Source organism: Girardinichthys multiradiatus, chromosome 8, assembly GCF_021462225.1.
Source record: "Girardinichthys multiradiatus isolate DD_20200921_A chromosome 8, DD_fGirMul_XY1, whole genome shotgun sequence".
Classification (NCBI taxonomy): Eukaryota; Metazoa; Chordata; class Actinopteri; order Cyprinodontiformes; family Goodeidae; genus Girardinichthys; species Girardinichthys multiradiatus.
The window spans coordinates 6,870,731-6,882,869 of NC_061801.1; the positions used below are offsets into that span (position 1 = coordinate 6,870,731).

At 41.1% G+C, this 12,139-nt stretch overlaps 1 protein-coding gene across 1 annotated transcript; it reads left to right on the forward strand.

Annotated features, from left to right (window-relative positions):
- On the forward strand, window positions 1-10,950 carry LOC124872917 (dual specificity protein phosphatase 26). The gene is made up of 4 exons (XM_047373349.1): window positions 1-349; window positions 562-739; window positions 1,634-1,845; window positions 5,062-10,950. Exons 2-4 carry the CDS (start codon window positions 567-569, stop codon window positions 5,271-5,273), a joined length of 597 nt encoding a protein of 198 aa, XP_047229305.1. The 5' UTR covers window positions 1-349; window positions 562-566; the 3' UTR covers window positions 5,274-10,950.
- Window positions 10,951-12,139: the final 1,189 nt, after the last annotated feature.

The window sequence follows — 12,139 nt, forward strand, 5'->3', positions numbered from 1 at the left end:
TGAGCGAGACAGTCTCCGTCATACATGGGCCAGTAGTAACTGTAGAATAACCTCCATTGTTTTCGAAAAAACGACGGAAAACCCGTCACAGGACAGCCAGTGGATCTGTCTGCGTTGCTTGAGCAAACATTACTTATGTTTCAGTGTTAAACAGGAGCTGTTATTACTGGGGAGTGACGGTCTTAACGAGGACTTGTTGCGAGGATGGAGATGCGGCGGAGGGCGGTGAAGATATGCGGTGGATGCTGAGAAGACCATCCTTCCTCCCACAGCAACTACATGAGTCAACATGGCTGCGGAGCAGCTCGACCTGCTCATCCTCTGAGCCGGAGACCAAAACAATATTGAGGTAAAGAAATACGGTGTTCCTTGCTATTTAATAGATGCATCTAGATTATATATAGAACTTGAAAAATAGAGAACAAATTAAGTTTTCGACTCTGTAAAGCTACAGGTCATATCTGCTGTATAATCTGAACTGATATGATAGTATTTATGACTCGGAAAGCAGTTTAATACAGTTCCATACGATAAATGGGTCGTTTTCTTCTTTTTGTTCAGAATAAATGGCGTTCATGTCCCGGTTCTCCCGGTCCCGGAGCAGCTCCAGGTCTCCGAGCCGAAAGGAGTCCGAGCGTGACTCCCTGACGGTGTCCGAGCTGGAGAGGCTCCTGTACACGGGCAAGACGGCCTGCAACCATGCGGACGAAGTGTGGCCCAGGCTCTACATTGGAGACCAGTGAGTTTTCAGTAGAGCTGCTTGTTGTGTGCATCACGGCAGGTTACTGTAGCCAAAGGCTACAATAGAGAGTAGTGATTATTGTTCACACTCCAAACTATGTTATTGTGTACAGCCAGTAGTGATTCTTGGGGGAAACTGCTGAGCCCCTCTTTCTGTGCCCCATGCATATTACACCATAAAAGCTTCACAACAATGATGACAGGGAGCAATTCCTCTGTTTGGTGTTTGAGTTTGAATGTCGTTGATCTGTTTCCTTCCTGCTGTTTATGTTTTTATTTCATCCCATGTGTCTACATTTAGAGGTCTGTTAGATTCCCTCCAGTATTTGTGTTCCTGCTCATCTGTGTTTATTAGCCTCCCACCTTCAGTTGCTCTGCGTTCTCCCTGCCACCAGCTGCTCCACGTTCCACCTGATTAGATCTTTTAGTTCATTGCTCATTTCTCCTCCCTGCCTCGGTTTTATACTGCCTGGTTTTTGTTGCTCACCACTGGATCCTACCGTTTACGACGTTGCTCCATGACTAATTCCCTTCCTATGTTCCATGTCCTGCCTGTCTGTAAGTCTACCAGTTTCATTATTAAATATTCAGACTCACCATGCGGCTCCCACACTCTGGTCTGCACGTTGGTCCTGCAAAACCCCAGCCAAATAAGACTATAAGGCTGTATTTCTTTAAAGTTTTTTTTTGGTTTGTGTTTTCACAAATAGGCTTTGCAAACGCCAACTCTGTTTAAAGAATCTGAGTTCAGCATACAGATTTATTGTTTTTAGTTTTTTTTTGTAAGATTATGTTTAAAATCAATTGAAACTCTAACACCTTCTTCATAACTCAGTAACCTCTGTTAAGAAGTGGCAGATCTGAAATGCTGTTAAAACTCTGTTCTCCTCAGAAACATTGCCTCAGACCGCCGTGAGCTGGCCAGGCTTGGTATTACACACATTCTGAACTGTGCACAGAGCAAGTGGCGAGGTGGAGCCGAGTATTACGCTGGGATGAACATCACCTATCACGGGATTGAGGCTCATGACTCCCCAACTTTTGACATGAGCGTCAACTTCTACCCAGCAGCCGAGTTTATCCACAAAGCCCTCACGAGTGGAGGTAAACCTGTAAACATGTAGGCATGCATACAGATAGAAGTCACTCACCAATGAACCACTGATGTGCATTTTATCAACACTTCATTCATGCCAGCAATGAAAAGTGGTATAAAGAAAAGTATACAGGTCCTTCTCAAAATATTAGCATATTGTGATAAAGTTCATTATTTTCCATAATGTCATGATGAAAATTTAACATTCATATATTTTAGATTCATTGCACACTAACTGAAATATTTCAGGTCTTTTATTGTCTTAATACGGATGATTTTGGCATACAGCTCATGAAAACCCAAAATTCCTATCTCACAAAATTAGCATATCATTAAAAGGGTCTCTAAACGAGCTATGAATCTAATCATCTGAATCAACGAGTTAACTCTAAACACCTGCAAAAGATTCCTGAGGCCTTTAAAACTCCCAGCCTGGTTCATCACTCAAAACCCCAATCATGGGTAAGACTGCCGACCTGACTGCTGTCCAGAAGGCCACTATTGACACCCTCAAGCAAGAGGGTAAGACACAGAAAGAAATTTCTGTACGAATTGGCTGTTCCCATAGTGCTGTATCAAGGCACCTCAGTGGGAAGTCTGTGGGAAGGAAAAAGTGTGGCAGAAAACGCTGTACAACGAGAAGAGGTGACCGAACCCTGAGGAAGATTGTGGAGAAGGGCCGATTCCAGACCTTGGGGGACCTGCGGAAGCAGTGGACTGAGTCTGGAGTAGAAACATCCAGAGCCACCGTGCACAGGCGTGTGCAGGAAATGGGCTACAGGTGCCGCATTCCCCAGGTCAAGCCACTTTTGAACCAGAAACAGCAGCAGAAGCGCCTGACCTGGGCTACAGAGAAGCAGCACTGGACTGTTGCTCAGTGGTCCAAAGTACTTTTTTCAGATGAAAGCAAATTCTGCATGTCATTCGGAAATCAAGGTGCCAGAGTCTGGAGGAAGACTGGGGAGAAGGAAATGCCAAAATGCCAGAAGTCCAGTGTCAAGTACCCACAGTCAGTGATGGTCTGGGGTGCCGTGTCAGCTGCTGGTGTTTGTCCACTGTGTTTTATCAAGGGCAGGGTCAATGCAGCTAGCTATCAGGAGATTTTGGAGCACTTCATGCTTCCATCTGCTGAAAAGCTTTATGGAGATGAAGATTTCATTTTTCAGCACGACCTGGCACCTGCTCACAGTGCCAAAACCACTGGTAAATGGTTTACTGACCATGGTATCACTGTGATCAATTGGCCTGCCAACTCTCCTGACCTGAACCCCATAGAGAATCTGTGGGATATTGTGAAGAGAACGTTGAGAGACTCAAGTCCCAACACTCTGGATGAGCTAAAGGCCGCTATCGAAGCATCCTGGGCCTCCATAAGACCTCAGCAGTGCCACAGGCTGATTGCCTCCATGCCACGCCGCATTGAAGCAGTCATTTCTGCAAAAGGATTCCCGACCAAGTATTGAGTGCATAACTGTACATGATTATTTGAAGGTTGACGTTTTTTTGTATTAAAAACACTTTTCTTTTATTGGTCGGATGAAATATGCTAATTTTGTGAGATAGGAATTTTGGGTTTTCATGAGCTGTATGCCAAAATCATCCGTATTAAGACAATAAAAGACCTGAAATATTTCAGTTAGTGTGCAATGAATCTAAAATATATGAATGTTAAATTTTCATCATGACATTATGGAAAATAATGAACTTTATCACAATATGCTAATATTTTGAGAAGGACCTGTAGGAGCTCCACCCAAGCTCATGAAGAGAGCTTAAAAATCCCTGAGACAGATTCCAACGAATGAACAAGAGGCTAAACAACGAGAATTACTAAAAACTGTTAAAACACTGCTATAAAGAAACCTAACTCAAGATTAAAACTGTGGTCAGCTCTTCATGACCTACTGTGTCCTCCACACTTGTAGGGATCCCTGGTTAAGATCAGTAAAAGTTTTAAAATGAATGAATCAATTATTGTATCAAAAGTAGCAATGAGAAGGCAAAAAAGCACAAAAATAAAGAAAATGAAAATAGCATAATGTAAACATTAGGAGGTCTAAGGTAAGATTGATTCTGGGTAAATGTGAAGAATGTGAACTCATGCAGCGCCTGATACAAACATTTTTACTCCTGGTTACAACCAACTTCAATGGATTTTATTGGGATTTAATGCGATAGTAATGTAAAATTGTGAGGAGGAATAGAAAATGATCATGTTTTCCTGCTGGAAGATGGAACTCCTCTCTGGGGTCAAACCTTGTGCAGCTCATATCCATCTTCCATCAACTCTGACTATCTTCATAGTCCCTGCTGAAGAAAAGCATGATGTTTAATGGTGGGGATGGCGTGTCGAAGTTTTCCTTAACACATAACGTTCTGCATTTAGCCCAAACATTTCACTTCTGGTCTAACCTGACCAAAGCATCTGTTTCCCCACACGCTTGCTGTGTCCTCTGTCTGACAAGCTGTAAATTGTCTTTCTTCCATAAAAACAAAGTCCAGATTTGCAGAGTGTACCACTAACAGATCCCCTGTCGGCAGGTCCTCCCACCCGAGCTCTGCTGCTCCTCCAGAACATTGGCCTCTTGGCTCCTTCTCTGATTAATGCTCTTGTTACCCATCCAGGTTGAAGGTCATGTCTTGGTAGGTTTGTAGTTGTGCCATACTCTTTCCATTTGTGGATGATGGATTGAACAGAGCTCCAAAAGATGCCTCGGCGCTCGGGATATTGTCTCATAACTCAACCCTGTTTTAACCGCCTCCAGCTTTCCCCCTGACCTGTCTCCTCTGTTCCTTGGTCTTCATGATGCTGTTTGTTCACTCCACAGAACAGCTGGATTGGAATATATGTAGGAGTATGAGAGTTGGATACAAACACACTTTTTTTAGCAAAGTAAACTATGTATCTTTTTTTCAGTGTCACAAATATGCACGACTTTGTGTTTGTCACATAAAATCCTAATGAAATACATTGAAGTTTGTGAAAAAGTTCAAGGAAATGAGTAAAGATACTGGACGGAAAAAAAAAGATAACCTGTGAATTTGGGTCTTCAACGATAAAGATAAATAAAGCAAACTGAATGTAGAAGTGTTTCAGATGAGCTCTTCCTTAGATTAATTCTATTATTTTCGAAACATCATAACTTAACAGGTTTTTTTTTTTATCTCTGTTTTGTAAATCTTGAATAACTGAACCAAATATTCACACCGGTGCACGTGTGCAGGTAGGGCGCTGGTCCACTGCACGGTGGGAGTAAGCCGCTCAGCCACTCTGGTGCTGGCCTACCTGATGATCAGGCAAAACCTGACGCTGGTGGAGGCCATCAGAACAGTAAAAGATCACCGAGGTGTCATCCCTAACCGAGGTTTCCTGCGCCAACTCAACGGACTGGATGGCATCCTGAGAGAAAGCCGCAAGACATCACCGCAGAGCTGAAAACCCCTCTTCAACACACACACACATCCACACACACACACACACCAGAGCCAAGGTAGCAGCCATACACACAAACAGAGACAAATTCAGAGCAACTCGTGTCTTTCTAAAGTGGTGGCTCTAAATAGAAACAGCTGAACAGATGTTGGACTTTATCTGTTCAGTCTTTTAATACGTACTACTGCAGGAACCCATTAAGGTCAAAGTCTCCAGTTAAGATCCAAGTCGTTTCGTCAGAGGAAGCTCGAAACTCATCAGATCAATTATCGGAGGGACTCTCTACGATACAACAGCCTCACACTGTCCTTTAAAGCATTCACACATTCATTGAACAGATCACATTTTTACTGAAAGAAAATTCAGGTAATCCCTCAGGGAAGCAGCAGAGGGTGCCACTTTCAGGTCCTGTATTTTTTAACGAATGTCAGATTGAGATATCCATTATAACTGGAAGATGCAACAATATGCATCTCCTTCCTTCAGACTAAATACTTCCAATCTGGGATTTAAGAGCATGGACATTTAAAAGACAGATACTGACGTGATGGAAAATTGGTACATTTGCAGTAACATTTAGTTATCATAGGAACAGATACCAGCTCACAAGATGTGTTTCGGTTGCAAGCACTCTGTGTCATGCAGGTTGGAACAAAGTCATTTAAAAGCACAACTGCCCCGAAAATACATGAGCCAAAAAAAACCTCACTGGAAACAAATAATTTATTGTACTGCAATCACTGTTATACAGGAGGTCCTGGTAAAATGCCACCTGGTTTCTGATGAAACGAACGTCTAATTCCTCATTGGTTGGCACTCTTCTTGCCCTTCATCCTTTCTTCCTCTGCTCTCTGGCTGGAGAAACTTTAAACTTATCACATTCCAGGGGACATGCTGATTCTTGCCCTCTTGACCAACTAGTTCCAGTTTGCTCAATTCAGACGTTACTAACAGGTTAACATGTTATTTTTGTCATTGTAGGTCCTGCTAGGATTTTATTCTTCAGACTGATTTTAGAGACACATAGAAGCATTCAGCAAGGTCAGGCCATCTGTCCTGACTTTTAGAGGCAGGAGTCTGGTTACATCCAGGTCAGCGTAGCTTTAGCTTTGTTGTATCCTGACAAACAGAACTAAAACCATTCCTTTGCTTTGGTTTTAGCATAACTCAGAGAGAATGGAACATTTATCAAGTAATGACAAGATTCATTTAGGGGTTAAAAGATTACAAAATACAAAAAAATCAACTGGTTTATACATTACTTGAGTTCTACTGCTTATTGGTAAAATATATGTTAACTCAGGTCAGCAACTAGTCTGAGTAACTAACATAATCTGAACTTTTTTGCTGATATGGTAAGCAATACAAATGTTCCATGCTGTGTTTTCATTAGAGCTGTAGAATCTGTCTGTAACACCAAAGGTAGTACTTTCATTCCCACCAACGCGGTTCGGAGCCAGTTCCTGAACGTGATTTTGAACCAGCAAAGTGTTTCCACTGACGAAAAGAGGTTCCTGGGCACTAACTGTGGTTCAACTTGGGCACCACATAATACTTGGTTCTTCTGCGCGAACGTCACCCGTGGGTGGGTAGAAGCTGCAAACAATACAAGCAACAAGTACAGTGGTGAAGACAGAGCGTACCATATACATTTGCTAAACCACACTAAACACGCAATGTGTAACTACTCATTTTCGTTACACTCGCGAATATTGAACACATGCAAATGAAAACGTACATACCATTGTTCTTGCATGGAGTCGCCGTCTCCTTCTCTGTATTAACTGGAGATTATGAATGCTCTTGTTTTTGCATTAAAAGGAACATTTCCCGCAGCTCAGCAAGCTCCGCCGTCTCGCTACCACGGTTTACCACCGCGTTGTGTAATGGCCTGTGTTCGAGACTCGTGGTTGAAACGCGCGTCTGTGCTCAACAAAACACCAAACCAGTTCAAGAACAACAGTTCTTTCGGTAACAGAGCAGCAGCTACATGTACTGTGTTCAATATATGTTTAACTACATGGTAAAAGCTCAGCCAGCTACACTCGCTGTGATCTGTCTGGTTTTAGTAGGAGACCCAAGAGGAGCTTGTATCACTGTCTGCTGCAGTAGACTGAGATATTCAGGGACTACACTTCAGAACTTCCCTGGGAAAATGTTGGAAAGCAGGCTTCAAAAGGTTTCGGATTCAGCAGGAGCAGTATGGCTTTCCTCCTGGACACGGACCTGTCGGCCAGATCTGTTGAGTGGGTCATGGGAGTTTGGTTCCAGCCCACTTGTGTTTTGTGGATACAGAGAAGACTTACAACCGTGCATTTTGTTGACGGTTTGGCGCAAGTATGCCGTGCTGATGCTTTAAGGGATGTTCCGATCCTTTATAATGTTAGCCTCGTAGATAGGTAGAATGGGATGACTTAACTTCTGTCTTCCCAGCCTTGGAGAATTTCAAATTCTTCTATGGGAACTGAAAAACTCAGCTGTATGTCTGGAATTTCGGATTTAGGCCGCATGCACATAAGAAGCAGTATGCTGTGCACTTGAGGCTGGAGATCAAAACTAGGAAGATGAGAATGCATAACTCCAAATGACACAAAGATGCTGCAGCCTGAATGCAGAATGTAGCTATGTGCCAGAGGAAAACCCTGGCAGTTTTACTCAGTTATTATTAAGGAGAAGAAAGAGTAAGCTGCTTGTATCTCTGCCCAGGGTGAGTGTTTTATCTGGTTCAGCAAGTGTAAGGTGCAGGACAGCATGCTTGGCAATGCACTCACTCAGCCTAGACCAGCCCAACACTTAACAGGTTCGAAAGCAGTGCAGCTTTATTCTGTTAACAACATGAATAAACATTGTACTATTTTATTACCTTACAAGAAACAGCACACACCATCATTATTAGTTCTTTTCCTCTCCTTCCACTATGTTTTACAACCATGTGAAGGCACCGTTCCTGCTTGACATTCAGTTGCCCATGTTGACCGGAAAGATTTGTTAATTGCAATCTCCAATTACATCACCAGATGGCTCTAGACCTAGAAACTGAATTCATAGTCATTGTTTGTACTACTCAGATAATTCCTTTTAACCTTAAATAAGATAAATATAACACAAGTGCCCTGGCCTAAGCTACTGAATCGTGCAGCAGTTGTAATACAGCCCTAAACCAGCAAAGCTTTGTAGCCATTAGGTATTATTCAAAACAAGAACATTGATTTTATTCCAGTGTGAATAGTTGGTTTACTGTAGAATACTTTAACGGGCAGAGCCTTTCATTTATGTCCATTAGGACTAGCATTGCACTGAATTAAGAACTGTTCAGTCAAGTGTATGTTTAAGTGTTACATTGGCTCTAAGGTCTCTTAGATAGCATCACAGAACAACACCAGATATGTGCCGTTGCTAAAGCTACTAACTGCCTGGCTGACTTGGAAGTGTTCAGAGCCCAGTCGCACTCAGTGTGACTTAGTGTTAAGTGAGGCTTGTGCTTCCTCAGAACATTCTCAGTTTAAGCCAGCTTTTTAAATGTCCTCTGTAGTGTTGTTATTAAATACCTCAATAATAGTGTTTGAAACATTTTCTGGAGTTTATTTGTGTTGTTTTTGTTTAATCAGTAAGATGAAGTTTAGTTCAGAAGACAAACCGTTAATCTTAATGCTGAAAATGTACATAAAGAATATGAATGCTTGAATTTGTAAAGTCTTGGAGTATGTAGAGACACAATGATTCCCAGAATGCAAATCTCAGTTACTTTAAAAATCTCATTTTAGGAAGACTTTCTCCCCAGAAAAGCTCTAATTGGTCAGCCTGAACAGACTCCAGCCACCTTTCCCTATAAGCTTTGTTGGAACTCAGAACTCCTGACAGCGTTTATTTAGGGGGAAAAGGAAAACATGCAGTAATTAATACTTGTGCAGAGGTGTTACAGAGGTCAACACATAAATAGGTAAGTTATTTCATGTGACTTTAAAGATTTGATTGCCTTCCCTCCAAACATTAGACACCCATAGAAGTCATTTTTAATGGCCGTTTCAGGTCAGCCACTACTGGACCTATGGGAATAAAGGGGTCCAGTCCAGATTTAACGTCAACAAGTATGTTCAAGGTCAGGCTTTAATTGCCTTCATCAACCCTAGTAACTTTTCAACCACATTTGGACATTATTAGAAATGTTCATGTTTGGACAGAAGGCAACTTTATCTATTTAATGTCCCATTTTGACTCTTGGAGCAGCAGAAGCGTGTAATTTAAGACCATGAATCTGTGGTTAACCCAAGACATAAAAATACATCTGAATAATCTGTTTTTGTTATTGGAATTTCTTGATTCTTATCCCAATACAATAACTTATAGTCCCTGAAGATCATGACCACAATGCAGCTTCTTGTCCAGATCTGTAATGGTACTAAAAGATGAAAGCTGCAGCGAGTTTAGGCATCTGTATGGGTAGAAATTTAAAATTTAGTGTAGTTTACCTTTGGATTTCACCAAAGGTTGCCAAGTTAACATTTTATTTTATTCTATATATATTTTTACCCCCCAAATTAGAAATATTCTACAGCAAATATTTTACATTGTAAACCAATCATGGAGCTTGATTCTGCGACAGTTTTTTATGTTTACAGTTTTAAGCTTCATAATCTTAGAGTCTTCGACCACCACTGCTTTCAAGGTTTAATATCATATTTGGCTGTAATGTCAGATCACTTTCATTATGAATATAATTGATAAAACATCAGTATTTATGTTTTGAACCTGCTTGGAAAACAAGTTCATTAAAAAAATGGACCTAGACTGTTAAAAACTATTTCTCAGTGTTATGTTGTCTGCATCTTAATGTAGCTTACATAGGACCAACAAGTCAGATCATGGCTCCATTCCTTCACCACGTTGTGGCCCAATGTCGTACTAGTCGTTGAATACAGTGAGCCCCAGTGTTGCCTAGAAAATACTGTAACTCAGCAGCGTTTGCCTCTATAAGAGAACCAGAATGCATCTGAAAACTCCCTGAAATGGCGTGACGTCAAACACGTCTTAGCAGGATCATGGTGTCCTTTGGTCTGTATTTACAATGTGCAGGTTTTCAGATGGTGTCAGCCTTTTGCATCTTCTTTATTTTAATGTTGTCCACCTTGATGTACAGTCGAAACTAACAGCATTACAACGGTGTCAGAATTATGGCATTTTTAAAATAGCTTAGGTTAAACTTCAAAGGTCTGATATTACATCTGCTCAGTGTTCTCTTGACAGAGGAACATATATGATGTCCTTTTAACAGCATTATCTGCTGATCTGAATAAGTTAAGCTACTAACATAGAGATGGCAGTCAAAAAAATGAAGAACTCTCCTAAAAGAACCTGTAGGAAAATGTTTTCATTGTGATTCTTCAGCTCTCCTGTGGTATGTTTTTGTGATTTTTTTTGTGATGTAACTTGTTTCTGGTCTCAATTCCTGTTTATATCATTGTGGTTTCCAGCAGAAACTCTTCTATAGGAAAACTTGAATTGCAGTGAATTTATTTTTGTCTCACTGTCTAGGATTCACTGAAGGCGAAACTGGAAAAGGAGAAGTTCATGCCTTAATCTGTGTTCTTCAATTTGGTCTTTTTACTGTGACAATTGTTTCCATTTTTTTGATAAATGCTGTAATCGGTCATAAAAAAATTTAAAAAGTATTTCAGATGTTTTACTGTTTTTGTGTTAAATCCCCCTTTATTGTGATACCACTAAATAAACTCCAGTGCATCCAGTTGCCTACAGAAATCACCTAACTAGTAAATAAAGTAAAAGCTTACCTATGCATGGTTGTCCACATAAACTAGCAGGTCCCACCAGGAGGGTATTAATTAGAGAAGCAGCGAAGTGGCTCATGGTTGATACTGGAGGAGCTGCAGAGAACCGACTGCTCAGGTTGCAGGAGAATGTATTGACAAGACAACTACTACTCGTGAACTGTACTGATCTGGCCTGAATGGAAGCATCACAAGATGGGTCAGATGAGAACAAAATGTAAGTTTTTGGCCCACGTGCAAAATACATTGTGAGGTGGAAAAACCTGGGAAATCATCCTGAACACACACCCCACAGTGAAATATGGTGTTGGAAGGATCTTGCTGTGGGAATGCCTTTTTCAGCAAGGACTTGATGAGAAATGAGAACATGGAAATCCTGGAACAAAACCCATTAGAAGCAGCAAACCGCTGAGACTGGGGCAGAGGTCCAGCTTCCAGACTGAAAACAACCCTAAACATGCAGCTAGAACTACACTGGAAATGTTCAGATGAAAGCATATCCTACGAATGGCTCAGTCAAAGTCCAGTCCACAGATTCATGGTTGAGAATTTGTGGAGGGACTCTTCAAATACATGCTCCATCCAATAAGATTTTTTGTATCTAGATGTGCTTAGTTGGCCTCAGACAAACATACGTTCAACGTAGGTTTTTTCCACACATCAAATTTAGCACACAGTTTTCATTTTAAAGCATCTACCCAGGAACCCCATAATTAGTTGGAACACCAGAGAATTCAAATAATAGTCAAAAGAAGTGATTTTACAATGTAATTTCAATTTTACTTCACTGGCAACATTAATATTTACTTTTCTTAACTTAAGGTAAGAATAACAGTTATATTCAAACAGGTGATACCATTAGGTTTTGGTCATAATCATGTTTTGTATAAATGTCATATAGGAAGAGAGAGGGTTATAACCACATGGTCTCTAAACTAATGACCGAGCAAGTCATTCAGCTGAAAAGGAGTGCATGGCCAGTAGATCTGGCATGCAGATGAGTTGTGTTCTTTTGGCTTTAACCAGTGCGCTCTTCAGCAGGATCCCAGAGAGAGGCCTTCAGAAGATGCATTAAATTCAGAA

What these genes read in the sequence shown, in the direction of transcription:
- LOC124872917 (XM_047373349.1), top strand. Translation starts at nt 567, where the DNA reads ATGGCGTTCATGTCCCGGTTCTCCCGGTCCCGGAGCAGCTCCAGGTCT. An exon ending in AGGCTCTACATTGGAGACCA is followed by an intron (nt 740 to 1,633) that starts GTGAGTTTTCAG and finishes TGTTCTCCTCAG; the next exon opens with AAACATTGCCTCAGACCGCC. An exon ending in CAAAGCCCTCACGAGTGGAG is followed by an intron (nt 1,846 to 5,061) that starts GTAAACCTGTAA and finishes GCACGTGTGCAG; the next exon opens with GTAGGGCGCTGGTCCACTGC.